The sequence below is a fragment of the Parasteatoda tepidariorum genome, chromosome 10, assembly GCF_982258835.1.
Source record: "Parasteatoda tepidariorum strain Cologne lab strain chromosome 10, Ptep-v5.0, whole genome shotgun sequence".
NCBI lineage: Eukaryota > Metazoa > Arthropoda > Arachnida > Araneae > Theridiidae > Parasteatoda > Parasteatoda tepidariorum.
In genome coordinates this window covers 33,955,578-33,982,119 of record NC_141764.1, presented here as the reverse complement: position 1 = coordinate 33,982,119, position 26,542 = coordinate 33,955,578, and the positions used below count along the sequence as shown (strand labels likewise).

The following is a 26,542-nucleotide window of genomic DNA, read 5'->3' as shown; positions in this document are numbered from 1 at the left end:
TAAATTTCATTATTTAAAATGGGATGCTATTACTCAGTTTTTTCTTATTAAAAAGACAAAAAGTGTTAGAACATGAAACATTTTATTTACAAAATCTATACATAGGTAGCAGTATAAAAATAATCATTTTAGAAAGACATAGTAGAAATGGATTTGCATCACATATAAAATTAAAGTGATTTCACATAAATGTGCTATTTACAATAATGAGATGAGGCAGTTTGATTATCCAGCTACATTTTCAGTTAAAATAAAGTAGTTTTTTAACTGTCAGCATTATATTGTTTAAAAAATGAGAGACTTGAGGCACTAAAAAGATAGTACTAAAAAACAGTTTGATGTAAAAATGTGGCCTAAGTTAAGATACAATGCAAGTTTCTTTAATTTCTACTTGTTAATATAATGCATAGAATCATCTTACTGTTTTCAAATGTGTGTAAATTAATCTTATTTGCAAACAACACTCTAGTGAGCAATCAGAAAAGGTTAAATTAAAACAAAATTGCTTTGTTACAATATGAAATCAAAATTACATCTAACAAGAAATGTTGCAAATTAATAAAATTGTTTTGAGAAAATCAGAGCGACAATATAATTTCCTTCTTATAAATATATTTGTATGTTTTTTCCATAATTTTTTTTAAGTATATCTTTTTGGTAATAATAGCTGTAGTGTAATAAACAGATATAAAATCTAAAAATAAATAAATAAATGTATTTGAAATACACAAATAGACTAGAAATAACAAAAAATGGAATGCACTATCAAAATAAATAAACATCATTGACCAAAATGTAAAATTAAAAACAATTTTTAAGAGATCAAATAATGACTTTGGTATAATTTTTCAAACGTGCAACACACAGGGTTTACATATTTAAACTAATACAAACAGTTATAAAATCTTATACATTTTTTACATAATTTTGTTCGAATAAACATTTAACATAAAACATTTTCAACTTGTTAAAATTTAGTTCTCTAAATACTTTTCAACTGAAATATAACTCTGTAGATGTTTGGATTTCATTTAACATATCAAGTTAATATCTTCTTTCATAAAAAAAAGAAAAATTAATATATAACATCTGACATCTCTGCAGTGGTTTCAATTTGCGATTTTGTTCCATTAGCAGTTACTGAACAACTCAAGTTATTGTTAAGTGTTGCTGAAGTGGTTGCTTTTGATATGGCTTGATTAAGTTGTGCTATGTTAGAGGCGATTAAAGCTTCGACATCCGTTATGCAAATTTCCAAGTATTTCTGAAAAATAAAAGCATACTTAATATAATGTACATATATATAAGCAAAATCTATTCCAAGTATCATCAGAATCATTACATTCTTATAGAATTTTGAGCAATTAAATTCAACTAATACCAATGATGAATAATTATAACAATAGTGAATTTAGTATTAGATTAGTGGATTTAGTTTAATTAGTATTATTCAAGATAAAAATGACTAATAGATCAAATACAACCAAATTTGGCAGCTAAACATAATATCTGAGATACTGTGAAATTTTTGTAATAGTTAAAAAAGGCATGATTTTTTTTAAAGAAATTAAGTTTCAGTACAAAACAAAGCTGATTTTTTACATTAAGTTGAAATTTATAGGTAGTTTTTACTAAAAATAAATATTTTAAATCTCTGCTGAATATAATTTTTTTTTCTTATTACAAAATATTTATTCAAATGGTTATGGCTAAATAATCAATGACTATGATAGCTGGCATAATTTGATTCAGTAGTAATCCATTTGTAATTCATAATTATTATTATAATTATCAATTAATTAATTTTCAATTTATGAGCAATTTTTCTCCACCTCTAAGCAGCTAAGTTTTGTAAAATATGTGAAGGGTTATATTATATATCTATCAATTGTACAGCAAACAATTGCAGTTTTTTTTTGTATGAAATCAACCAAATGAGGTTGAGAAACATTGATGTATAGAAATAACAATACATCGTTGAATACTTACAACATTGATGTCCATAAGCTCAGTTAAATGTTCTAATAGAGCAGATAATGATTCCCAGGGCTTCTGCAACCATGTGAGTCCATTTATAGCAACTGCAAGACACGATGCAGCTAACAATGATGCAGAATAAGCAGTGAACTTATATTCTAAAAGAGAAAATTTTTCTTTTAATATTTGATGTAAAATTAGTCAAAAATGTTTCATAAATGCAAAACATGATAAATATGTCACATTTGTCTGCAAAACATAAGAAACATATATATTATTGATGTATCACCACTCTATAAGGATAAAGGTATCAATCTCCTTCAATAATTACTCAAGTTTTAAGATCTCAAAATTTTCACTTCAAGCTGACACATAATATAAAATTTTATGTCTCACAACTGAAAGAATGAATTAATTTAAATGTGTACCATTTTATTACTAATATTAACTACAATCTAGCTGTAGCTTTGTCTTTTGGGTTAGTTTCAAATATTACAAGGTTGTAGATTTGAACATTAATATAGCTGAAAATCCAATATGGATTGGTTGATCAACGCCTACGATAATATCAAAATGTATGTAGAATGAGTTCTTAAGAATCACTTATATAAAGATTTTACAACTTATTTTTAATACAATTTACAAGGTTTCATTATGGAGCAAAACAAAAGGTTGTAACTGTTAGCTTTATTTATATGAAGACTTCAATTTTCAGTGAAAACTACAATTAACCGAAATAAACTTGCAACTTTTTTGAATTATGATAAATCATAAGACAGAAAAATCTATAGTTTTGATATTTCATACTTTAAGATTAGTAGTTTAATACTTAGAAAAAAGGTTTTTAATTAGAAAAAAAAAACTATTAATTTCAAATTTATAAAATTATTAAAATAAAAGAAGTTAATCATAAGTTTCTCTTTTTTACTTCTCCCAAAATATTTAAAAGTTTGTGTGTATTGAAAATAACAAAAGTGACGCGTTTATATTTAAGAGATTGAATACTATAATTTTTTCTACTTTTACGCACTAACTAGAGCGCCATCTACAATGTGTTTTTGAAGAAACAAGTATGATGTTCAGACAAAAACTCTGATGTCATATACACTTCCTTTCAAAAACATATGGTGGCCTCAAATAGGGTATACCTGAAGGAGGGGCACCAGCGACCAATCCCTGAGAGGGACACTTTTTAAAGGACCTGGAATCAACTTCCTGTGGAACCCGCCAAATATAACAAAGAACTTCGATCCCGCCAACACCTGCTCCCGCGCATGGTTACCATTTATTTAAAAACTTTTTTTTTCCCATTTGTCCGCGATTAATGTCGCCAAACTATTTAACTCGCCAAATGTTTGTTATTGATACATATTTAAGCATTCAAAAATTATTTATAATATAAAAATAAACGAAAGTTTTTTTTTTTTACAAATACTTAAATTTTTCAGTAGGAAATCTTATATTTTTTACTGATATAAATGGTGCAAATTTATTATTGCATTTTTATTTTCGTTTTATCATTTCGATTACAACATTATAAAGTATAATAAATATAGTTCAAAACTGATATTTTGGTTAATATTGTAATTTGAATTTTCGAAAATTTATTTACCTAATTATTGTAAAAACAATAGTTAAATAAATATATATATTTTTTTCACACAATGCAATTGTTGAGGTTTTCGATTTTTTTTCCTCATTAATATTTTATCAGCTTCATTTAACAATTTTAATTTTTTCAATGTAACACTTGAAAGTTTATGGCGTTTTATAACACCAATTCGATTTTTTAAAGGAGAAAAAACATAAGTAGAAAAAATTCACTATATATAAATAAAATTAATGTGCAGAAATAACCTATTAATAGTTTCTTAGTATTAGAATTAGTTTAAGGAGAAACTATATTTAATAAAGAAATAAAATAATTAAAATACATGTAGAAAAGAAAATTTTACAATAATTCGCTATACATAAACCATCAGAAATTGATGCTTTTAACAATTTAATCTATAAAATTATTCGTAATTTGTTATTTATGAGATATTGTTGAAATAATTTTATATCTTGTTAATTATTGTTATCTTGAATTGCGTTTTATTTACAATTAAAAAATTTTTTAAAAAAAAAAACCTTTACATTATTAAAATACAAATAAAATTTTTCAATTATTCGCTAGACATAAAAGTTCTGAAATTGATGCCTTAAGCAATTTAATATTTATATATAAAATTATTCGTAATTTGTTATTTATGAATTATTGTTTAAATAGCGACTTATCTTAACTAAGCGTATTATTTATATTCACAATTTTCAAAAAAACCCTTTACATTATTAAAATAATACGAATAAATTTTTTCAATAATTCGCTAGACATAAAAGTTCTGAAATCGATGCCATAAACAATTTAATATTTATATATAAAATTATTGTTTAAATAGCGATTTATCTTGAATTAAGCGTTTTATTTATATTTACAATTTTCAAAAAAAACCCTTTACATTATTAAAATAATACAAATTAAATTATTCGTAATTTGTTATTTATGAATTATTGTTTAAATAGCAATTTATCTTGAATTAAGCGTCTTATTTACATTTATAATTCTTTAAAAAAAAAAAAAAACTTTACATTATTAAAATGATACAAAATTTTTAAAATGTTGATTTCTTTTCTTTGAATAATAATTACGCCAAAATTAGCGATCATTTCTGTTTCTAGCTGTCCTGCGCTTCCCATGGAAAGAGAAACTAGAAGTTTTTAAGAGAAGCAAGTTTCCGGTTTGAGATGACGCAAAGCACGACCAATCACAAGAGAGCATTTTCGATTTCAAAAACCAGCTGGCGTTTTACAGGTTGCGGCATGTGCGCACATTTTACGAGCGCATCCCAATACAAAAACAGAAACCAAAATTTATTTGATGTGTTCATGAATTCCGCTGAATTATTTCCCTTCCCCTTCAAGTCTAGGTGTTTTTATCGCTCATATTATTCTTCATTGAATTTAATTCAACTTTATTTTCTGTAAATAATAATTTGCCTCATGCAGTAGATTTTATTCACTTATTATTATTTTTTCTTTTTTTACAACTGAATAAATGTCTATTCAACGCATTCAATATTCGGACAGGGGGGGGGGAAAGTATTTTAGCATTTTCATTAGTGATAAGTAATTGCATAGGAATTATTTTTTATGAAAAATTATAAAAATCGGAGTAGGGCACTGTAAATGTTTTTTTGAATTTTCAATGCAAATTGTGAATGAGATTCATGTTTAATGAGCGCATTTATGACTTATTACATTGTAGGACAAATTTAGTTTATAATAACTAAATTAAGGCATTAAAAAATTTAACTTTATTCGATTTCATTGCTAATTAAACTTAATATGCAAGGGATTATCAGTTTTAAATTTGCATAGATTTTCATCAAAATAAGAGCTTCGAATTCAAATTTTACAGAATTTTCAATATAAATCAGGAAAGACGTTTCGTTTTATATGAACAATTTTAATGGACACAGATTATATATTTTTACGTAGGTAATATTGATTGAAAACTATTACTAAATTCAATTAATATATCTAAAAATAAGATAATACAAAATTTATAAATTTCTATGTGAAATAGAAAATAAATGCCCTTCTTCATGCAAAACTTTTAATAACTCTTATATATATATATTGTAAAGTAAAAAAGCGCTTTTAGAACTTAATAAATAATAAAAATTATACTTAAAACTTGACCAGGGGTCTGTCCAAACATTTTGTGAAGGGTCCGGTTTTCGTGAAATTGTGAAAAAATTACTCACATTCTTTCAACCAGGGTCCGCTTTTATGAATTTGTACAAATATTGTCGGTTATTGCAAAAAACTTTTTCAATGAGTTTTTAAATTGCAAACAGATACAAGATTATGCTCGGCACTGAAAAATTATAATTAAAAAAAATTAAATTTTCAAAAATAAACAGCAATTGCTGCTTCTAAATTAGAGATGCAACATACAAATATTTGGTATTTAGTCTATACTGCTGAACGCAGAATATTCATTTCGGACGAATAATGGAAGAAACGCCTGCCGAAGACAAAACTTAATTCGTTTACATCCATCTTTCTTGTTTTCTGCCCTGGAAAGGGTTTATTCGATTAACAAAACAATAATGAAGATAAACAAATTTGTGAAGGGTCCGATTAAAAGAAAAATCATTTTGTGAAGGGTCCGTTTTTAAGTTAAAATATCTTGTGAAGGGTCCGTTTTTATGAAAAGATATTTTGATATTAGAAGGGTCCGCAAATTTCTTCTAAACAGATCCCTGTTGACTTAATATTAAATTGAAAATAAAAATAAAAAAATAGTTCGTAATTATTAGTTTAAATAAATAGAATTTTACCTAACATTCTAGCCAACTTAAAACCTTTTAAATTAATATCATTCCATAATAGTTTCGATAATACTTCGAAATTGCGTGCAAGACAAATCTTAGTCTTAATTCAGCTGCAAAGTAAAATCGCATAATAAACCATACACGTTAACTCATCTTCCGGTACTGAATAGTCATTAAAACAACCGCATCTGTCCTATGCATCCCTATATGTTTCCTTTTCTGCAAAGCTTGTACCGTTATCAAAAATATGTAATGTATAACTACACTTAAACACCTCAACATAGTACCAACAGCATCAGTGTCGTAATTTCCGGCAGACGATCACGCAACGCATCCTGTCACGGATACTAATTGGGATGATTTAGTTAACTTTGACCGTCAAAAGATCCATCCGTTGTTTCCGATCCTATGGGAAAATGAGAGATCTTTTTCGTGGTTGATTGGTTTATATACAGTTTCCCACAGTTAGTTACGTATTGTAGCCATTAAATGTATTAAAGCGATTAAAAGATCCTCTATTGTATTTTATTATATCGCGCTCACTAATCAGTGAAATCCAACGTTTGATATCAATCGCTATCCTTAACTCCAATTAATATTTTTTACTTTCGTATTTTCAGCTTTTTTTCGACCCTTTTCTTTTTATTAATGTTTTTTTTTAACGATAAGGAGTTAAAATATCGATACTAAATACTTTTTCTAAATAATAAAAGTTGAAAAAATAAAAATCTAATATTTTTCTAAACGATAAGGAGTTAAAATATCAATACTAAATACTTTTTCAAAGTAATAAAAGCTGGAAAAGTAATAAAAACGGTAAGGAGTTAAAATATCGATACTAAATAATTTTTCAAAGTAATAAAAGTTGAAAAAATAAAAATCTAATATTTTTTTAAACGATAAGGAGTTAAAATATCAATACTAAATACTTTTTCAAAGTAATAAAAGCTGGAAAAGTAATAAAAACGGTAAGGAGTTAAAATATCGATACTAAATAATTTTTCAAAGTAATAAAAGTTGAAAAAATACAAATCTAATATTTTTTTTTAAACGATAAGGAGTTAAAATATCGATACTAAATACTGTTTCAAAGTAATAAAAGCTGAAAAAATAAAAATCTAATATTTTTTTTAAACGATAAGGAGTTAAAATATCGATACTAAATAATTTTTCAAAATATTATACGCAGGAAAAATAAAAATCTAATGCTTTTTTTTTAAAAAGATAAGGAGTTAAAATAGCAATACTAAATAATTTTTCAAGATATTGAACGCAGAAAAAATAAAAATCAGTAATATTAACTTAAATACTTTCAAAGATAAATTACAGCAAGAAATATATACTATAGACAAAAAATTTTAAAAAATTAGTAAATTGATGTAATATACAGTTTTTCTGGTTAGGTTTTAAACTTTAAAACCATTCTCCAGACAGATAGTATTTATTTAGCACTAATACTCGTAACATAAGCTTTTAAGTAGAATTGTTCTGTTTTTTTCACAGGACTTACTATCAGAATTAGTTTATAGCACTGTTTGATCAGCTTATTTCGGCTATGGTGCCATAATTCAAATACTACACAGTGCCAAACACAAACATTACTTTAACTTCCTGAGACTCAAACTTTAAATAATTGCAGCAAATGCTATTTTTATTTAGAAGTATGTAAAAAAGTAAATTCATAAATTCGATAAAATATACTTTAACTCAGATTTAATTAAAAATTTTCGGTTGCTTTTATTTATTACATAAAAAATGGTAAATTTTATTTTTTAGTAATCTTCGCATATTGTAGAGTATTTCTTTACGTTTGAGTCATTAAACAACATCCACTAGACTAAAAAAAAAAAAAAAAAAATCAAATATTTATACACAATAAAGCTATCCAAAAGGTTTTTCGAATAAAATTTCTTACCTTAATAATTTTCAATTGGCCAACAAGGTAAATTTTTTAATTGACCTCAACCAACAAGAACAAATTAAATTATATTAAACTAAATTAAATTATATTTTTCATAAGCAAATGCTTTGTGAAGACATACAACAAGAAAAAAATATTTTAAATGATAAATATTTTTAAAGAAATAAAGGATTTTATAAACTAAGTTTGATGCTAAATAAAAAATAAATATCAATAATACTAAGTGAGATTGCTAAGATGACCTAGGGTCGTGAGTCCTTTATTTACATGAGAATAGCTAATAGAGAAGATGACGAAAACACCTGAGATACTTCATTTATTATTAGAACGGTTTTCGCAAAATAATTCTTGTTCAATAGCAGATGCATAAAGGATTGACTTTTTCCTACTAAATTGAGAGAAAAAAAAAGATGAAAGAGTACGTTATCAAAGTGATTAACTTATGTCTACCAGAACGTCTCTTACTTTATTAGCGAAATCGTTTGCAAAAAAATTAATGATTAGCACGTGCTTCGAATCTTTAAAAATCTTTTGGTGCCCCTGTTTCTTTACATCTGCTCACCGGTACTTTAGTAAAAATTTAATAGAAAGTCCTCTCCTCGAAATAAAAAAAAAGTACACCTGGATGATACATACAGGGGGGAGGCACTCCACGCGAATGCCACGTGGTTAAAGTCATCCCCTTAGCTCCCCCCCCCCCTCTTTTTTTTGGAAGTCATTTTCGAATCGATTGATGGTATAAGGACGATGAGGTATAAAAAAGGGGGTCTTGTGCGCTCCCAAACTTATGACGGAAATCTTAATCGAGGTGATTTTTTCCAGTAGCTCGGCGTTAAAGGTCAAATGAGTAAAGGGGGGGGGGGGCAAAAACACATGCAACCAAGAAAACGGTATCTGAAAACGCGATTAACTAGCGCTTGTGTGTGATTGCAAAATTGGCAAGTATCGAAAGTCAATAATGCCATTCTTAAAGTAAAAATTATTATAATAGTGAGAGAGAAGAATAACGTTTTCGATAAAATTGAGTGAAGGAGAAAAAAAATTTTTTAGAAATAAATTCCCCATTATTTTAATTTATTTTTTGTGCAGAAATGAAACTGAATTTCAATTTCACCGTTTAGAATAATTCGAAACTTCGATTTCCCACGCAGAATTATTTAATCGTAACAATATTCTGGAGGCCTGTATCTTTTTAGAAAACCATTTCTCATAATGTGATTGCATATGAAAACTTAGTTTAAATATTTTTACTAAAAGTACATGTATATGTACATGCTCTCAAACTAGACACAAACTTGAGCTATAATTTAATTTGTGACACAAAAAGAGTCTTTATAGCCTTTATTATAATTTTTTTTTCTAAAAGAAAGATTTGAAAAATTAAAAATTCCTTTTTTATGAAAACAGGAAAAATGGACTTTTTTGAAATCTTTCCAATTTTAAACTATTGTTAGGGAATAAAATATATCCAATTTTTGGAAACAAAATTATTCGGCAACAAAAGTTTCAGTTATGATACATTAGATCAAATTTTTAAGTTTTTAATACAGAAAATATGAGCATATGATACACTATTGCATATACAATAAGGTAACACAACATGAAAACATAATTTATTACCCTAGCGTATTTTTTATTAGAACCTTTCTTGAAGTCTTTAAATGCCATAAGTAATGCATTGCACAATATAAAAATTACAGCTTTACATTTTTGTAAGTGAGAACATACTATTTTGAAATGTATCATAAATAAATTGCAGCGTTAAAAAGTTAAATAAAAACAAAAATAAATTAATAAAAAATAAATATTGCATTTGTTTTTCAAAAATTCGGTTATGAAGCTTAAACAGAACAAAAGTCAAAATGGGGTATAACTGTTCCAAAGGCGAACTGCAGTACGTAATATTGATAAGCTAATTGAACGGTCCTATAAACTAAGTCAGACCCTAGAGTAAAAAGAAAAATTAGTAACGCAACTCGCAGAAAAAGCCCACTAAAGTTATCTGAAAATTGTTAGGAAATAATTGTTTCGCAACTTTTTGTAAACAAAATATGACAGAAAACTTCACTTACACAATACAATGTAAAAGATATGTGCAGAACTTATAAATGAATAAATTGCAGATGGGGTATAATTACTACCGTACTACGTGATATTGATAAGCTGATTGAACGGAGCTACAAACAAAATCCGACGGTGAAAAAACTGGCAATAAAAAACAAAAGATTACTGAGTATTTCGATGCCGTAGGACCCATATTTCTTGCAGAAGACCCTGGGGTAAAATAATAATAATAACGCACCTCGCAAAAAAAAAATCCACTAAAGTTAACTGCAAATTGTTCGAAGATTACTGTTTTGCAATTTTTTTTTAAAACAAAACATTAAAGAAAACTTCTTTACAAAATTGTACTTTGCAAAGAACTCTACGAAATATAATATATATAAGAAATGGGTGAAAAATTCAAATTTTCAATTAATATGTACTATTATTTTGATCTTCATAAATTATTATTTTTTAATTAATAGTGAATTAAAAAAATTATCAGTTAGTCACTTAAAATTAGAACCTACTATTTAAAATTAGATTATTATTTTTTAAATAATAGTAAATTAAAAAAAATTATCAGTCAGTCACTTAAAATTAGAACCTACTATTTAAAATTAGATTATTTTTTAAATAATAGTGAATTAAAAAAAATTATCAGTCAGTCACTTAAAATTAGAACTTACTATTTAAAATTAGATTGTTTTTTAAATGGTGAATTAAAAAAAAATTATCAGTTAGTCAGTTAAAATTAGAACCTATTATTTATTATTTAAAATTAGATTATTATTTTTTAAATAATAGTGAATTTTAAAAAAATTATCAGTTAGTCACTTAAAATTAGAATTTATTATTTAAAATTAGATTATTATTTTTTAAATAATAGTGAATTTAAAAAAAAATTATCAGTTAGTCACTTAAATTTAGTTATTTTTTAAATAATAGTGAATTAAAAAAAAACTATCAGTTAAGTCACTTAAAATTAGAACCTAAAAACAATGAAATTCCCACACTGCAATCCCTATACACACAAGAACGTTCCGATGCTCCAATGAGCACAGATATAGCAGATGACAATTGAGTTCCAAATTTATAATACTCCCGACGTGCCAGCCGCATAAACTCAGCACCACGTCGAACTTTTCCCAATCAGCTGGACGTTAGGCAGATTGAGGACTGGGGTCGACCAACTGGCAGTGATCATTTAATGACCCAATGTGTTTTTTTTTTTTTTTTACCCGGGCACAATACAAATGACGATATTTCTCCCACACAACAAACCTATACACCCCCCCTCTCCTCATTGACTCTCGGTGCGGTCCTTCAACCGAGACATTTATATACATTCGGCAAAGTCCAGGTGCGGTCCTTTGGAAAATTTCTTGTAGTCCGCCCAGGTAACATCTGCCGCCAGGGGGGCCCTTTTCTGGTCAATTTTTTTCTCTCTCCTTCGAACAAAGACGCCACGAGTCGGGCACGCGACCTCATCAATACGCTCTGCAGCCTTCTGTCATTGAAAAACTGACGAAATACCTCGTATTAAGAAGGGGGAGGGGGTTAAGATGTGTTTGTGACGTCATGGATACAAACTTAGAAGGTTACACTTTATAATACATTTAACAGATCTAGAATACTTTTATCGTAATAGAATGAAACTTTGAGCAGAGAATATACTCCCCCCCCCCCAAAAAAAAAAAAACTCTTCTTAATACTTGCACTATAATTGCCTTTTCTTAACTAATGGTGCAAGGTATAGGAAAACTAGCATAGATATAAAGTCAATCCATGATTTAAAAAAAAAAAAAATCATTTTATAATTTTTACTTTTAAAAGATAACATTGTAAATTGATCTCTGGTAAAAGAAATTATATATCAGTTTTATTTCATGTTTTGAAAGAGATTCAAATCCATGCTTTGAAGACATTTTGAAAAACAAATCTTTTAAGTATTGAAAAGTTATTAAGCTTTGTCATGTTTGACAAACTTGTCAAATTATTGTTCTGACGGGTACAATTGCAAAATGTTGTGGTACCTTTGCTATGAAATTATCCTTAAATTTAATTTTAAAGACGACTATTTTCGAAGACTACAAACATGAAATTGGAATTTTGAAATTTCGGAATAAATATAAACATTAATAGACTATAACGCAAAAAAAAAAAAAAAAAAAAAAAACATAATTTTACATTTCTAGCAACCACATCGCTAAGCTACAACAGCTCCACCATATACAAGGCAGTGGATGCTCAGACTTCGAACCGAATGGACCTTACACTTATTTCTCCTTTTCTTAATTAATTAAATTTATGTTTGTTTGTCCGTGTGCTATATGCATATTAATAATAAAATATATGGCACTAAGCTTTTCCTCATTTTAAACTCCCCGAGATCTAGCTAGGGCCACAAATTTTACTTATTTTCATTATTATATTACAATTTGGAATAAGTTACTGTATACGTAAATTAAATTCAGACCGACTATCACAAAGTAATTTAAACATATTAAATTTAACTGTAGAAATTGCACTTGTTGCCACTTAGTTTTAAACTTAAATGGATTATGATTTGTTTTTCAACTAAAAAGGAACTAAACTTTAAAAAAAGAAAAAGAAAAAAAAAACAGAAAGCAACTGCAAACTTGTGGCGGAATTTTCTTTTTATTATCACGAAAATATTTATACTAAAAATCGTTTTTCAAAATAAAGCAAAAATATTGCAGTTCCAAACCTTTCACCATAAAAGGATTGAAAATTATTTTTAAAGCTTCTTTTTTCACAAAAGTAGTGACTGAGGACGTTATAGCAGACGTTACAGGATCAAATTGCATTGTCCATTAAAATTTCATGACAAGGTGAACTTTAGCTGAGCATACAAGACGTTGCGAAAAGAAACCTTATAATTACCTAGATTTAAGATTATATTCACCTTAAGACTAGCTTTATTCAAAGATTTTTTTTTCCACGCCTGAAAACCCTAAGACAACCTCGATTCAAGGTTTTTATATAAAAGGTTGTTTTCCAATATGTTGGATTAGGGCAATGCGCGTAGAATAGAGCATATTGTCACAGATCTCAATTTAAGATTAGAAGGTTTACACGTAAACCGCATAAAAACCTTTTTATGTAAAAGGTTTTTCTGAGTGAAAATAAACCTTATTTTGCTATTTGGGAAATATAGGAAAAAGCAGCCGTTGTGAAAGCGAAGAAACCGATGAAGCGTTAAAAAAAAAAACCCTATACGCACTGACACACTAAACACCGTAAATTAATCCCAATTATCGAAAGGCAGGTGAAATCTCGGCAGTGAAAATCTTTCCATTTTTTGAAGCCAGCTTCTGTGCTTCATCTTTCGCGTGTAGCGGAAATTAAGGGAATTGGCGAGGCAGGTGTAAAAGAAAGAAAGATGATGAGGAAGATTTTTCAAAATAATAAAACGGAAACCACCAGACCAAAGAAAAAGGGAGTCCCCAAACAGGTGAGATATAACATGATTCCAACTCATTTAGAACTCAGCTAACGAAGAAGCTCAAAATATTCTAGGACAAAAGAAGAAACTTTTTTCTTTGTTTAATTGGGGAAGTCGAATATAGATGGGTAAAAAATGTTTTTTTATTTTTATTTTATTTTTTGGGACGTTCGAGACGCCGCTGATTATGGAATATATGGACACAGGCAGATGGCAAGTTGGGATCCGTTTTTTAAGTTCATGGCCGGTTTCTCTCAATGACAATTTAAAAGGTTGAAAATCTTGTGGTTAGCTGTATTTTTTTTACAACTAGGTTTGGAAATATCGTTTGAAAGTTGTTGATAGGATGAAACCAAAACAACTCAAGATTTGTTCAAAACAGTAAAAACAGCACAAAAAAATGCTTGAATTTTTCAACTCTTTTTTTAATTTTTATAATAAAAATTTTAATACAGGGTCATTCATAATTCCCTCCGGGGTTTCGAAGCGTTATAGTAAAAAAACGAAGACGAATATGGCAAAAAAGAACATATGAAATTATTCCGAAAGTATTCAAGTTTTAATTTAAGCAGTTGCCGGTAGATGTCAGTAACATGTACCACTGAAGCCAGTTGTAGTAAAGAAAAATGGCGTTTACAGGCGGAGAGAATTATGAATAACCCTGTATTATATATTTAACTCCCCAAATATTATCATATGCAAAAGTTTAGTAAGAATAAATTCATAAGTTCCCTGTCTACCTAATGTAAAAATATGTTGCATATTATATGTGTATAACATAAATATAATGTACATATAACATAAATATGTGTCGTACATTCCTAAAAAAATAATTAATTTAACCAAAAATAAATTGTGTATGGTTAAACTCATTCAATGTCAGTCTATTCAAGGTAATTTTAAATTATTGAGAATCTATATCTGGCAAGGAAAAAAAATGAAGCGTTTAATACATTTCAAAATAAATAAAATGCGAAAATGAAGCAATAAAAAGACATAATAGGTTCTTATTCATATACGGTTATAAAAAATATATCTTGATGTTTTTGTTTATTCATTTAATTTGAAAATTAAAACGATTTGAAACTGTTTACACCTGATCGATAGCTAAGGAAAACCTAAATTTTCCCATGCATTGCATTTACCAAAAAACAAAAAAAAGTGAGAAAGTTTTGCCTTGAAAAAAGTGGAGGAAACAGTGCCATTTTTCAAACTTCATGGAAATTCACAAATCTTGATAAAATCTCTGACTTTTCATGAATTTTTGAATTGTTTTAATCTTTTTTAAAAGGAAAACTAAAATTTAGTTTTTTTACTCGTCTTTATAGTGTTAATCTCTTCACAGTAGTTCTAAATACATTCTAAACGTTATTAAATTAAGTTAATCAGTAAAATTTCGGGTGCTCCTCAATGATTATGAATTACCATTTGAACGCTATGCATAGTAGCAAATGATAATCAAATAAAAGGATCTCCTTACAAATGGAAGTTTGCTAATCACAAACGATCACCTTACATTTCATGTAAATAAGGATGTAAAATATTTATCATACCGACACTAATAAACTATCTAGGAACTGCATATTAATACATGGCACTGTCACAGACATAATCAACTGCAGGAACTTGTGGAACATGATTATACTAAAGAGAATACCTGAGTTCGGAAGGGGGGGGGGGCGAGATACACGCGTGCTCTATTGTTAGTAGAGCAGGGCGCACACTTCCCATTTAGGGCAAACCAGGTGATCGCACCGGTGGGGGATATTGAAAAAAATAAAGGATGTCACACTAGCTGCAGATGCCTATAACAATGCGAACGCGACGTGCGTCCATGTTTAAATATTTAGCGGCAGCTGAACGTATCGATTTCAACAAGGTCGAAGTTGAAGTTTTTGTGTATATCAACTCTTTTATTAGGGATTAATACTAAAATTTATTCAAATCTTTATCGATTTGGTTATTTTGCTTGGTAAAATGTATGATTTTAATGGTATTCAATCAATATTGTATTATAAAATTTAATTGATGTTATCCTGGATTTGTGAAACTTAGTACGCAGCGAAAGAAGATAGAACAGAAAGTGTTATTGCGATAAATGAGTTAAAAAAAAAAAAAAGAACAAAAAAATAAATAAATAAATAAATAAATAAAAATAAAGGCTAATTTCTAAAGGAAAAAAGTCATTAATAATAGAACGTTAAAATACTTATATTGATCTTATAAAATTTCATCTAATGTCAGAAGTTCAAGAATTCAAACAGGTACTAAACGTAAATATAAGTGCATAGAATACGCTAGTTCTTTTAATTATTACTTTTCAATGATGACGCAATTTAAAAAAAAGTAAAAGAAGCTCTTTAATAAATCATATTAAATAAAGAAAAGAAAAATTTAACTTCACAAAATTAACGCAAATAACTATATTTTCAAACCTCATTCTACAGGTTTATAAAACTGAAATAATTTATATTTTATTTTTAATTACTTAATTAAGAACATGGAAAAAAAAACTTTAAGGCAATTTAACAACAACGGTAACAACATATACAGATTAATCTTTTTTATTTTATTTCAAGGAATAAACTAATTAAACTTCTTACTGCTACACAATTTACAGACGACTTATGTCAAATTATATTTTATTTCATTATAAGAAATTAAATACGAATCCCGGTTATTATTTTTTGAAACCGAAATTAAAGCAATTAGTAACTTTTTAAAGCTTATTTTGGGTTTAAGATATATTTTAAATTTTACACAATAATCTACATTTAAAAAAATTTGAGAAACACTTCCACTTCTAAGACATCAATAAATCATTTATTGAACATTCTGAATCACTTTGAAACATTCTAGTTAAATAAAGTGTTAAAAGAAACACGATCATTAAGTGGCTGAATAGCGACCAAAGAATCTTCATTAGTTACTACATCCAATGAGTTCATTATTGAAAATAAATAAACAATAAAAATATGATGTTAAATGTTAATAATGTTATAATATTTTAAGAAAATTTCAACAGGAAATTAATTTAACATTAAAGAAATAACACTATCAGTATTTTTTGAAGGGGGCCGTGCAAATATTCCTTCAGGGGGAGTAGGCGAAATGAGTTATGTTTACGTAATACTTCAAGATTCCCTTATTTTCAAATTTTCTAAAAAGAAAAATAATAAATGTAACAAAAAATTACAAATGGAAAATTTTCAAGTTTGGAAAAAAAAGTTAAATTCGGGAAAAGTAAAAAGTTGGAATTTTTTTTCCCCTTTCCCTGAATAGTTTCAGAGATCAATATTTAACACAAAAGGAAAATACGAAAGATTTCTAAAGAATATTTTACTAAATATTTTATAAAAGGAATTATAAAGTAACTTTCGTTTTATTCAAAGTTCCATCCTTAATTTGAACGTAATTCTAAATTTAGATTACTACAATATAAGTTGAAGCTAAAGCAAAAATCAGGAGGGGAGATTGCAACTTTGTTACGTAAGTATAAGTTAGTGATTTGCTTTTTTTCTTTTTCCGATGACAAAGGGGCAATTTAAAACTGTCAAAAATAAGCTTACGCAAAATTTAAATGGCCATTCAAGGAAGTACACCATCAAATGGGAAGAAAAAAAGAACATTTGAATGAAAACATTTATATAAGAGAGAAAATATAACTTTTAAAGTATTCTCACCAGTTGCGCATAGGGCAATAAACGTGTAGGCATGCCGCCTAACGATATCTTCTCTTTCAACATTCAGCCTGGACAATAATGGATCAATGAAATCACTTGCAATCACTGCTGCCATATCCCATTTGAGAGTATTCAGAACCAGAAGCTCCCACGTCTAAAATATCAAACAATATAAATTGTAATAAAAATAAAATTGGAGTGTGTTTATTCTATGTTTGTAATATTACGCACTTACCGTAATATCCCTCGTGGAAACAGAGTAATCTGTATAGTATATAAGGGCATCCACCGTAAAAGATCGACATTGCCTTAATTTGGAAGCAATAAGCAGACACACAGCTCCGAGGAGTTGTAATTGTGTTTTTCGTATCCTGACACAAGCCAGAAATCTGTCCACGTATGATGTTGCTAGTGGAAAAATAATATCGTCTGCACCTTGTTCTTCACAAACCTGAAAATAATTAACAAGTTTAGAACTTGTAAATAAAACAGAATAATAAAAAAAAAAGCAGCAAGTTCAAAACAATTTATAGCAGCCGTTTTCTTAGTTACAAATCAAATCGATATATTTAAATATCGTTTGCATTAGTGATAGTGGACTTTGTGAATTCGATTTGTTAAAGACGTGCCTCAAACCTACTAAACTTAATAAATATAATTAATAGTTCTATAAAATTTAAGCATTCACAAAGTATTCCAGTCACCAAAAAATTCAGTTTATCATTATTATTTAATATCTTATCAAGCATTCGAATTTAAACTTTTTATTTTTAAAAAAAGATATTAAACGTAATAAATCGAAAAATATTCTAAATTTTACGGAAACAGATTGTCAGCTACATAGTGAATGGAAATTTATTCTAAAGAATAAAAAACACCATCTTTTGAAAAAGAATTTTAATCCTACTATTAAATTGATTAATATTTACCAGTTTGAGCAGGTAAATATCAGATGGTATAGCTCATAACTATCAAAATAGCCTGACTACCATTTACAGTTTAAAAATTTAGTAGAGATAATTGGAATCATGTAACTAGATTTTAAGCTCGTTGTTAATATTCAAAAATTTTATGGTCGTTTGTAAACAGTTTTAAAATCAGTTATCAATCAGAGTCAATAATTTAAAATTATTTTCATTTTTTCTTTCTCTTTTATGAATGCATAAGTGTCAAATAATTCAACACAAATAATAAAAATTTAATTATCTGTTTAAATTATTTTATTTATAATCATCAAAATTTAATTTAGAGTGCTTCGAAATAAAAATTGGATTTAAAAGACCTGGCTAAAAAAATTGATAATTAAAAGAGTATGTAGATTAAGAAGATAAGTAAATTGAAAATTCTAAATCTTTCATACCGTTGCATATCTTCATCCATTAATAAAAAAATAATAGGGCATATGAGAAAAAAAATAGGGCATGATGCATCAAAAAGAATTTATCAGATTCGAATAAACTCATAGAATGTTCTTTATCTTCGCTGACATTGTTATTCTATTTAGGGAAACAAGAACTTAATTTAGCAAATATGAATTTATTCAAATTTTAATTTAAATAGATACGTAATAAAATAAAAAGTATCACATAAAGGTAAGGCTCCCCCTCCCCTCTTTTTATTCCAGTAACAGGACTAAGGGGATCGAAGAAATAAAGAAAGAAGAAAAAAAAGAGTAAATAAACAGGAAGAAAAGTCCCCTCCCCTTAATCGTTCAGGTAAACAGAAAACGACCTCGAGCAGTTTCGGTCTTGTTGGTGCAGGATGTAAAATAATGAAAATGGAACACAGCACCAGACGAGCTTTGATAAAAGTTTGCAGGAAAAGACTTGAATTATGCAACAAATTCATTAAAGAATAATTCAAACGAACTAAGTTCGAATTTTTGTTTTTTTGAGAAATGTTTTAGCAGAATTGCCCTTCATAAAAATGTATTCATTTTTCGCCGAAATGTTTTAGTTTGCAAAACAAATTTAACTTACGACTTTGGTTTCTTGAAGTTGGTGTTAATACACATTCATAAAGTACATATTAAAAATAAAAAAATATTTTAAAACCATCCTTTAATAAGAGCATTTGAAAAAATTATATGTAAAAAAAAATCATGTTAATATAGAGAACATGCATGTTTTCTTTTTTTTCTTTTCAAGCACTAAAATAATTGAAATTTATATAATTATCATTAAAGGGAAAATATATTTATCAATACTTAATACACGATAAAACGTAGGTAATTCAATTGATAAAATGATAAGAATTTTATTATAAAATGTATCTTAAATTGCGAAAATTATCAAATATTTTTAAATGCTTGTAAATTAAATAACTTTGAGAGGTAATAGGAATAATTCCGTTTTCATCACATTTCATTCTAATAGCAAAAACAGCACAATTATGTTTTTATATATAAGCTAAGATTTCTTTTAAAGAGAATTTCAAAACCTATATTGAGCTGAAAAATTAAACAGCATTGTTCAGCAAGCAATGACCAACTGTCGGCTGTAGTGCCTTAAAAGAAGTAGATCATAAACCTTCCTACGCGTGAACAAAGTTTAATTTTTAAATTACAAAACTGTAAGTAATTTTATAATATTTCAAAAAAACATCAATTAGCAAGTTTTTTAAAAATATTGAAACATATTTCGGTTGCTTTACACTTCGAAAACACTTATACGTGGCACACGTAGGAATGATTTCATCTATAAAAAAAAAAGATCAAATTAATGATCAAACAAAATATTAAAGGATTTAAAATGTAGTTTAAAAAAAAATCTATAACGTTAGTGTGTTCTGATAATATTAGTAAACAACACGTGAATTAATTAAACTTTAAAACTATGTGTATAATAATTAGAAAATTAATTGTATAATAATTAGGAATTAAATCCTCCAGAAATGTAAGTAATAAATTGTATATTATATTATTAATTACACTTAAATAGAAAATATTTTAAACGTTTTATATATATTAAAAAATTAAAAAGAGAAAAATAAGAATTTTTTTTTCAAGAGAAAACTACAAATAAAAAAAAGGGCAAATTTAATCTCCAAACAAAATTTAAAGGACTTCAAATGAAATTTTAAGTAAAATGAAAAAAATCACCTCCATAATCAATTTTGTAACAATCCTCCTACTTATTAATTTACACTCAAATAAAAAAATACTTTTAACGTTTTTTTCAAGAAAATAATGGTATCTGCTACATTTTAGATTTTCAAATCAATGATTTTTTACGACTTTCCATGACTAATTCCAAGAATTTTCTCTGACAAAAACAACAATAAATTTAAAAAAGCATTATAACAACATTAATTGAAATGATAGGTAGAACCGAAACTGCATTCTGCATTTTCATATTTATAGATCTTAAATTTAAAAAACAGAGTAAAGAAGCAATAAAATAGCTGGAAAAAAATACAAAAGCAAATAAATATTTTTTCTGCAGAATCATATTCTAAAGATACTTTTCTGGCTTGCTTCAGCTAGAATTTTAAATTGATAAAATAAAATAAAAAATAATTTAAAAAAAATTCTGAAATCAGAGTAATTTAAAAGATAATTTGCTCTAGAAATGATGTTCTTTCTTTCATTTTTTTTAAAGAACACTATAATTTTTAAAGAACAATATAAAAACATTTTATGTTTCAATAAAATATGACTGTAAGTGGGGATTTTGTTACAAATTCAGATATTCGGAACACCATGGAATTCGGGGGGGGGGATTTCATTTTAAAAATTAGATTTATCAGCGATCTAAATCCATGACTTTGCATGATTTTTTTTAAAAAAAAGAAACAGTTAAAATCATGACAAATTTTATTCAATACCGAAATTCATGACTTTGCATGATTTTTTTTTTTTTTAAAAAATAGTTAAAATCATGACAAATTTTGTTCAATACCAAAATTCATGACATTACAAAGTTAAAATCGTGACATTTTATGACAAATTTTGTTCAGTACCAAAATTCATGAGTTTACATGATTTTTTTAAAAAAAAAAATAGTTAAAAGCATGACAAATTTTGTTCAATACTGAAATTCATGACATTACACGATTTTTTTAAAAAAAATAGTTAAAAATCATGAAAAATTTTGTTCAATACCGAAATTCATGACATTACATGATTTTTTTTTTAAAAAAAAAAATAGTTAAAATCATGACAAATTTTGTTCAATACCAAAATTCATGACATTACAAAGTTGAAATCGTGACATTTTATGACAAATTTTGTTCAGTACCAAAATTCATGAGTTTACATGATTTTTTTTAAAAAAAAATAGTTAAAAGCATGACAAATTTTGTTCAATACTGAAATTCATGACATTACACGATTTTTTTTTAAAAAATAGTTAAAAATCATGAAAAATTTTGTTCAATACCGAAATTCATGACATTACATGATTTTTTTTTTTTAAAAAAAATAGTTAAAATCATGACAAATTTTGTTCAATACCAAAATTCATGACATTACAAAGTTAAAATCGTGACATTTTATGACAAATTTTGTTCAGTACCAAAATTCATGAGTTTACATGATTTTTTTTTAAAAAAAAATAGTTAAAAGCATGACAAATTTTGTTCAATACTGAAATTCATGACATTACACGATTTTTTTTAAAAAAATAGTTAAAAATCATGAAAAATTTTGTTCAATACCGAAATTCATGACATTACATGATTTTTTTTTTAAAAAAAATAGTTAAAATCATGACAAATTTTGTTCAATACCAAAATTTATGACATTACAAAGTTAAAATCGTAACATTTTATGACAAATTTTGTTCAGTACCAAAATTCATGAGTTTACATGATTTTTTTAAAAAAAAAAATAGTTAAAAGCATGACAAATTTTGTTCAATACTGAAATTCATGACATTACACGATTTTTTTTTAAAAAATAGTTAAAAATCATGAAAAATTTTGTTCAATACCGAAATTCATGACATTACATGATTTTTTTTTTTTAAAAAAATAGTTAAAATCATGACAAATTTTGTTCAATACCGAAATTCATGACTTCCCAGGAGCGCGGATACCCAATGTATTAAATAGAAACTAAAATTTCTTTGAAAGAAAATGTTAGGTAAAAAGAGGGCAAAATCTCCAAAACTTAAATACTAAAAAATAATTTTAAATAAGTTAAAAAAAAAAAATCACCTCCATCATCCACTTCGTAAGTATCCTCCTCATATGAGGCTGAACCTCCTCCTGGGCTTCTTTAAAATAACACCGGGTGTTGATATGTCTAAAACTCTTTCCCTGAATTCTTTCATTCTTAATCAATTGCTGAAGAACTCTAGGATCCCCATTCAGTACAGGATCAACCTGAGACATGGGACAAATCATATCCCCGCTCCACAGCATCGAATCCATGGATGCAGGAGATGATTATCGGAATTTTCCGTGAGATTTCAATTTTCTCTCTCCGATGATCCGTCTTCCGTACGCACCGTTCGCAAAATCGTGACTCGGGAGCTATCAGGTTGTTGCTTCCGTTTTTGTCTACAGGACGTTTCAGGGTTGGTAGAAATGGTGTTTTTTGGAGGATGGGGAGAAACGGCCTGTTGCACGTGGTTTTTCTTTTGTTCAGGGGAGGGGAGTAAAAAAGTTAGGGTTTTCGTCGCCAAATCGTTTCTCGCCAACTTTTGCCAGGTTAAAAACAGGTGATGTAGAAATGACAAGCAGACGATCTTCCGCTAGAAATCTTAGGTTTTGCTTTCGCTTTTCAAGTTGCGGAAATAGTTATTTCCGATTTGGTTGTAAGCTTCCCGTTCAGAAATTAGCATAAAAAAAAGACAAATTGTTTCTACTAAAGTACTGTTTCCCAAACTTATAACTTTTGTGGAAATATTTCGTAACGCTGTGTGCCACTAATAAAAAAAATGAATGTATTTTTAACTGTAAAAAAATTGCACAAAAGTTAAAAATCACAACTGGTTGTTGACACCATTAATAATCAACTGTTACCTCGGCAAAAAATAGCCAATAGAAAAATACGTAATCGTAATTTTTCATGGATAGCTTTGCTTTTAAATAAAAATTTTTGAAATTTTCGTTTGTTCCAAGATATTTCGCATAAGTAGGCGCACCCCCGCTAAGCTGTTCCAGTACCCCTAAGGGTACGCGTATCACATTTTGGGAAACACTGTACTAAAGCAACGTAAATAACTACATAATTTTAGGATGTGTATATAAATATGTTTATAATTAGCCAGTACATATCGTAATTCTCAAGACTTTATTCCTTAAAATTACAAAAATATTAAATAGAATAATTAATAAAAAATTAGACACTGAAGTTATGTTTTTTAAATAAGTATAGAATATGACGATATCCCAAAAAGGAGGTTTTGCTTTAACTTTTCAAGTGAGCGGAAATAGTTATTTCCGATTTGGTTAAAAGCTTTCTGTTCAGAAATTTGAGAGGAAAAGTATTAATTTTTTTTTATGCTTAAGCAACATAAATAACTACATAATTTGAGCATATGTGTATAAATATAGTTATAAATAGATAATATCGTAACTGATAAGACTATCCGATAAAAAATTCGACCCTAAAATTACATTTTATAAATAAGAATAGAATCGAAATTTTTTACTTACTTAAAAAAATAAATAAATAAGAGATAAAAAAAAATCAGGGGGGGAGACACTTTTTTTACGTTTAATATAAAAATGAATATTTAAGATGAAAACAATCATGCACTGTCACCCCCCCCCCGAAAAAAAATACCCAGTTTTAAATGCTTGTGTGGTTAATAAATAGTAGGCATAATAATATAGCAAATAATGGGGGCATAATAATATAGTAAATAGGCCTTTCTGATTAATTCCCCAATCAAATTTCAGAAATTTGATTGAACTAGTTTCAAAAATAGATGTTTCAATTTATAAGAGAATCAATTAAATGATGCTTCAATTTATCAAATGAAGAAAAAAAAATAATTATTATTATCTTCATAACAGTTTAGGGGACTAGTTTGAAAACTACAAATTGTTTAAATGTAACATTTACTTAAAATGTAAATGTTAGTAGATATTAGAAAAATATAAAAATGAAAAGTTTAAAAAAATTACTAAAATTTTTTTTTTTTATGATTCTATAAAAAATCACGTAGAAACTAAGAAAAATCGAATTTTTATATTATCATTCCTTGAAATAGAATTGTAGAGTGAATAAAAAAATATATAAATACAAATAAATGAATAAAATAATAATAACGGATCACCCTGAATAACTTTTGATCTAATTATCGGACCTTCGAGTTCTAGTACTCAATCTTAATTGTTTGAGAGGTAAGCACAAATATGCAAAATAATTAGTGCAGACGATGCTTTAAGTTACGAAATCAGACACAAAAACGTATTTTCTCTGAATAAACACACCGCTCCTTTTTTTTCTTTCTTTTTTTTTTACGGATTCGAATTTCTGACCCCCAAAATATAGGCGGAATCCGGGAAATATGGCGCCAACAATGTTGAATTTTAATAGTTGTCCGCAAAAACTTCCAGTCTCTTTGAGGACAGAAAATGGTCTCAAATCTTAACACACACATGAAGTGAAATATCAAAAATCAGAAATGCACATGCTTTTTTTTAATCAAAATGATTTTATCATACAGAGAAAACAAGCGAAAAGTAAAAAATCACCATGCTAAAACTATCTAACCGTCTGAAAATAATTTCAGAAAAAAAAAAACTAAGTTTTAATAATCATGTGTTCATTTATTTCACATGTGTTCAACAGCTGCAGATTATCATATGGTGTAAGAAGAATATCAAAACTGCTCAGTAAAATCAAGTTCGATGAAGCTGCTTCCGTACCTAATATTAGTAATCAGTTAAAAGAAATATATACAGGGTTATTCATAATTCCCTCCGTCTGTAAACGCCATTTTTTTTTACTACAACTGGCTTCAGTGGTACATGTTACTGCCATCAACCGGCAACTGCTTAAATTAAAACTTGAATACTTTCATAATAATTTCATATGTTCTTTTTTGCCATATTCGTCTTCGTTTTTTTACTATAACGCTTCGAAACCCCGGAGGGAATTATGAATAACCCTGTATTTGTTGCACATATAAATTAATAGTTTCTATAAATATATGAGTGTCCTCAAATTGTAAAATTTTCTGAGACTGCTCCCCTCATTTGTCCTCAAATCAAGGTTTAGAAATCTGCTCACCTTAGATATGAACTGCATTTTGTACAATTCGCGATCGCAACGAACTATAGGGGGCGTTGTTGTATGAGACGCTTACCTGCGATTTCTACATGAACCGTCATTCAGTTACTCTAGAGACGTCGTTAATGTAGCATGTAGCATTGCAACGTTCCTTCTTTATTGTGACTAATTAAATTTAAAAAAGAAAAATGCTTGATATTCTTTCTTATGCAAACGAAAACAAAATGGTATCTCTTTTTATTAGAGAAGGAATATCCAAAACACATCGGAAAAATATTTGTACATTAACAGAAAAAAATATGCATATTCTTATAAGAGTTAAAACCTAATGCCCGAGAAATAGTTTTACTAAATTTAATGATATAACATAAAAGGCCCATTTCAACTTTACATTCTATAGTTTTAAGAATCATATTACTTCAAAAATTAAAATGAACAAAAAGTATACATAAGCCTCATAATTTTATGAAATTTAATTTTGTAAACAAAGCTTTTGACAACAATTTTTATCAAAAAATTTCAAGTTTCAATAAAAATCATTATTTAGAAACTAAGAAACGTAAAATAAAGAATGCTGACGAAAAAAAAAAAAAAAAAAAACAATTCTTTTTTGTCGCCATTTTTAGTGCTGCGAAAATTCGTCTTTGGGATTTGCCAAAAACAAAACAAGATGCAATTGTATTTTTTTAGGAGGGAAATATTTTACCGAAAAAACGAAAATGTACCAATTCCCACAACATAAAACTTTATCTTGGTAAACGTTCGTTTTGGAAATGTTATTTCATTTGGAATCTTATTTATCAGAGTTCATATGGCGATATGATTATTTTGAATCTTTGCTAAACTCTATATCGGCTCATTTTCCACCGAAATCCGATTGAC

General features: G+C 27.4%; 1 protein-coding gene across 1 annotated transcript; it reads right to left on the bottom strand.

Moving 5' to 3' along the window:
- Positions 1-65: 65 nt before the first annotated feature.
- On the bottom strand, positions 66-23,063 carry LOC107448152 (G1/S-specific cyclin-D3). The gene is made up of 5 exons (XM_016063259.4): positions 22,630-23,063; positions 17,708-17,923; positions 17,473-17,626; positions 1,990-2,135; positions 66-1,264 (listed from the first exon to the last, which is right to left on the bottom strand). The coding sequence occupies exons 1-5, from the start codon at positions 22,843-22,845 to the stop codon at positions 1,076-1,078; spliced, it is 921 nt and encodes a 306-aa protein (XP_015918745.1). The 5' UTR covers positions 22,846-23,063; the 3' UTR covers positions 66-1,075.
- Positions 23,064-26,542: the final 3,479 nt, after the last annotated feature.

What these genes read in the sequence shown, in the direction of transcription:
- LOC107448152 (XM_016063259.4), bottom strand. Translation starts at nt 22,845, where the DNA reads ATGGATTCGATGCTGTGGAGCGGGGATATGATTTGTCCCATGTCTCAG. An exon ending in TTTCCACGAGGGATATTACG is followed by an intron (nt 17,627 to 17,707) that starts GTAAGTGCGTAA and finishes TTGATATTTTAG; the next exon opens with ACGTGGGAGCTTCTGGTTCT. An exon ending in AGCTTATGGACATCAATGTT is followed by an intron (nt 1,265 to 1,989) that starts GTAAGTATTCAA and finishes TTTATTTTTCAG; the next exon opens with AAATACTTGGAAATTTGCAT.